The sequence below is a fragment of the Amphimedon queenslandica genome, unplaced genomic scaffold, assembly GCF_000090795.2.
Source record: "Amphimedon queenslandica unplaced genomic scaffold, v1.1 AMPQUscaffold_13008, whole genome shotgun sequence".
Classification (NCBI taxonomy): domain Eukaryota; kingdom Metazoa; phylum Porifera; class Demospongiae; order Haplosclerida; family Niphatidae; genus Amphimedon; species Amphimedon queenslandica.
The window spans coordinates 43,870-47,093 of NW_003546756.1; the positions used below are offsets into that span (position 1 = coordinate 43,870).

The 3,224-nt window shown below is 37.3% G+C and overlaps 2 protein-coding genes across 2 annotated transcripts in view; one reads left to right on the forward strand and one right to left on the reverse strand.

Annotated features, from left to right (window-relative positions):
* Nucleotides 1-340: 340 nt before the first annotated feature.
* LOC109580121 (replication factor C subunit 3-like) lies at nt 341-1,267 on the forward strand (the record flags this gene model as incomplete). The annotated part of the gene is made up of 3 exons (XM_020001927.1): nt 341-432; nt 516-585; nt 778-1,267. Coding segments are annotated over 3 exons (354 nt in total), but the record flags the coding sequence as incomplete, so codon positions are not given.
* Nucleotides 1,268-2,576: 1,309 nt separating this feature from the next.
* LOC109585797 (sugar transporter ERD6-like 4) overlaps nt 2,577-3,224 on the reverse strand; it is a 7,948-nt gene continuing 7,300 nt past the window's right edge. The window contains exons 10-11 of the mRNA XM_020001929.1: nt 2,932-3,089; nt 2,577-2,700 (exon numbers count right to left, since the gene is read on the reverse strand). Of these exons, the coding sequence (XP_019857488.1) occupies nt 2,577-2,700; nt 2,932-3,089 (282 nt within the window). The remainder of the gene's footprint in view (nt 2,701-2,931; nt 3,090-3,224) is intronic.

Consider the following 3,224-nt stretch of genomic DNA (forward strand, 5'->3'; position numbering starts at 1 on the left):
ATAAAAATGGCTACTGATAGTGATGGGCGAATCCAGAAATTTGCATTCGATTCTGATTCTGAATACTTCTGAGACTGGAATCGATGGAATCGAATACCGATTCCGAGACTACATCTGCGCATGCGCAAAGCCACGTGGTATCAATTAAAGCAATAATTAAGGTATTAACTACTGGTTTTAAAACTATTATTAATATTAAAAGGTGTGGTTGGGTGTGGTTTAATTCGGAATCGTTTCAAACGATTCCTACTTCTCTTTCGATACGAGTATGATTCCATTCGGAATCGAAGAATCGAATACTCCGGACTCGGAATCGCCCATCACTAGCTACTGATCTTCAAAATATTGGTGGGGCAACTGCCCTACCTGCCCCTTAGGCAGCGACGCCTCTGAAACAGCTGCAATGATCATCACAGAGCAGAGCCCTAAGAGGTATACCTGTAACACAAAGGCAATATTTTTAAAAAATAATATTTTATTAAAATTAATAAAAATGTATCTTATTTATTTTTGAGGATACTTGAAGTAAGAGGACATTATTATGAGCTGTTAACTCATTGTATACCACCTGATATTATTTTTAAAGTAACTAAGAGAGAGAGGGGAGAGGGAGGGAGGGAAGGAGAGAGAGATAAGAGGAAATGAGAGACTCCTAGTAAATTTTGAAAGAGAAATCTTTCTTCTACTGGAAGAAAGTGAGAGTAATAGGAAATTATACATGTACATGTATTTAAAATTAATTATTGTAATATTTTTTCTAATATTTTCCTTCTACAGAGGATATTGAATGAGCTGGTTGCTAACTGTGATTGTACACTGAAAGCTGAAGTGACTCAATTAGCAGCTCAGTATCAAGCACAGTCACAACTGGGTAGTAAAGCAATCTTTCATCTTGAGGCCTTCACAGCAAAATTTATGAGAATGTATAAACAATTTTTAGAGGAAGGACTGGAGAGTATGGGCTTCTGATGTAATGCATGCTATCACAGACACTAGAGATTTCTTAATACAAATATACTCATTATTTTGTCACACTGTGTACCCATTATGGTATTTAGCTTAGCCCGGCATAGATAGTTGAGTATACCAGTACTCTAATATGTATAACTTAGCTTCTCGTATAGACTCCTCACATGTTTGACACTGGCAGGCAATACTAGGGATGTCAAACTACTGCTACATTAAAAAATAGATTGAACAATAATTTGCTTTTTGCTGCCTTTTGGATTGTCTTGTAATTTTAGCCGAAAAATGTCATTTGGTTTAATGCTAAAATTTAATAATCGCATGTACATGCAGTCATCACCCCACACATAAATTATCAGACTGTACTGTGAACATCTATAATGATATTCACCAATAATAATTATTACAGACTGTACTGTGCATGTGAAGTTGTGACCATCTATAATGATATTCATAGAGTGAGTGTGTCAATGGTGTGGGCGGCCACACCATTGACACTCCTTGTACTGTGTGACACAGTGTGGTGCTATAGCTCTAAAGCAAGCCTTGATCGCATAGTTGAGACATGATGCTTTTGCTGTTATTTATGATGTGGCTTAGAGAAGCAAGAGCTAACTTGATAGCGCGGGCAGCTCTTCCTCGTAGACCACTACAAGAGACAACCAGAGGAGCACGTCGAGCTGCAGCCATCATCGCTGGAGATATAGTCTGGTATAAGAATGATGAAGACGATCATTGCAAGCTTTTGGTGGAGCCTGAGAAAGAAGTGGGAACGAGTTACTTTTACAAAAAAGGAGAAATGGTTAGTGAAATTAATTTTACTGAGGTAGTTATTGTATTATTTTAGGTTGTGGCGATTCATTGCAAAGTACCCAAAAACTGTGTTGTGTGACTCAGTGCCACTTATACCATGTACTTACACTTATTTGTATGAATACCATATTGTATAAGTTTTTTCTCTGCATCAGTGTATTGTTGATTTTGTTCGTCATTTGTTGTCTGGTCAATAAATGTATCAAGAATCTCAGCCTGAACAGCATAGATCAGTATTGGTCTGAACTGCACCATGCAGTTCAGGCTTGAACTCCAAGAGCACACAGATCTATGTATGTCTTGTGTGATGTTGAAAAGACTAGGTTTTTAGCTTATAGTCTATCTACATATGCTATGTACTTATCTCTGCAGTAATACCACCCGCATAGAGCAAACAGATGTATCTAGAGTTATCCTTGCCATTACCGTTAGATCTATAAGTCTTGCCCACATCATTGATAGTTCTATTGTGTTACATTGTACAACCTGCTGCATGTATAAATTTTTAAAAATAATAGCAAAATAATAAAATCTGTCTGCATCATAAAAATCTAACAATACTGTCAGTACACAAAATGATACAAAGGTTGCTTCATCCATTATTTGTCAAATTTAGCTGACAGACTAGACTCAAGAACATCTGTATCTTTTATCAGTGACTCATTCTCACTGTAAAGAGAAGAGAGAAAGAACAGTACATGTACATGATTAGAGTATTGGGATTGAGAAAGAGAGGGGGAGGGGAGAGACAGAGAGAAGGGAGGAGGAAGAGAAAGAGAGGGTATACAATTAAATACTCACTCATCTTCAGCCTCATCACTCGTATCATCTTTGTTCTCATTCTTTATACCAACAATGGCTACAGTGTTCTCTTCTTGTGCAGTCCTTACCCTACAAGCATTAGACCATGGACAACAACACCTATCAGAGAATAAAGGTTAAGAATTGTTTTTATTGAGATATTACATGTAGATCCTATAAATTTCAGTATGCATTCACGCAGACATGCACATTTTTAATACATTGCCCCATAATCAATCCAGCTACATGTACTTTGTAATGCTTCTATTTGTAAACATAATAATGTAAAGAAGTACAGTATAAGTGTGATCAGCATTTAAACAAACAGGCTGTGTATACATGTACATGTACCTCAGATAGTAGAATAGGTTAATCCTCTGTAGCCATGGCCTCAGAAACAATTCATCAATTCTCTCTAGACTCTCTCCTTTTGTTTCAGGAAGTGTTAGCAACACAAATAAAAATGAGGCAAAGAGAAACCCTGCCAGTATGTAGAATGTACCGGCCGTCTTTAGTATAGAACCGAGGAGTAATGGGGTTACCATAGCAACCACAAAGTTCCCAATCCAGTTACCAGAAGTAGTGACTGAAACAGCAACACCTGAAGAGAGAGAGGGAGGGAGAGAGAGAAGGGCAAAAAATAT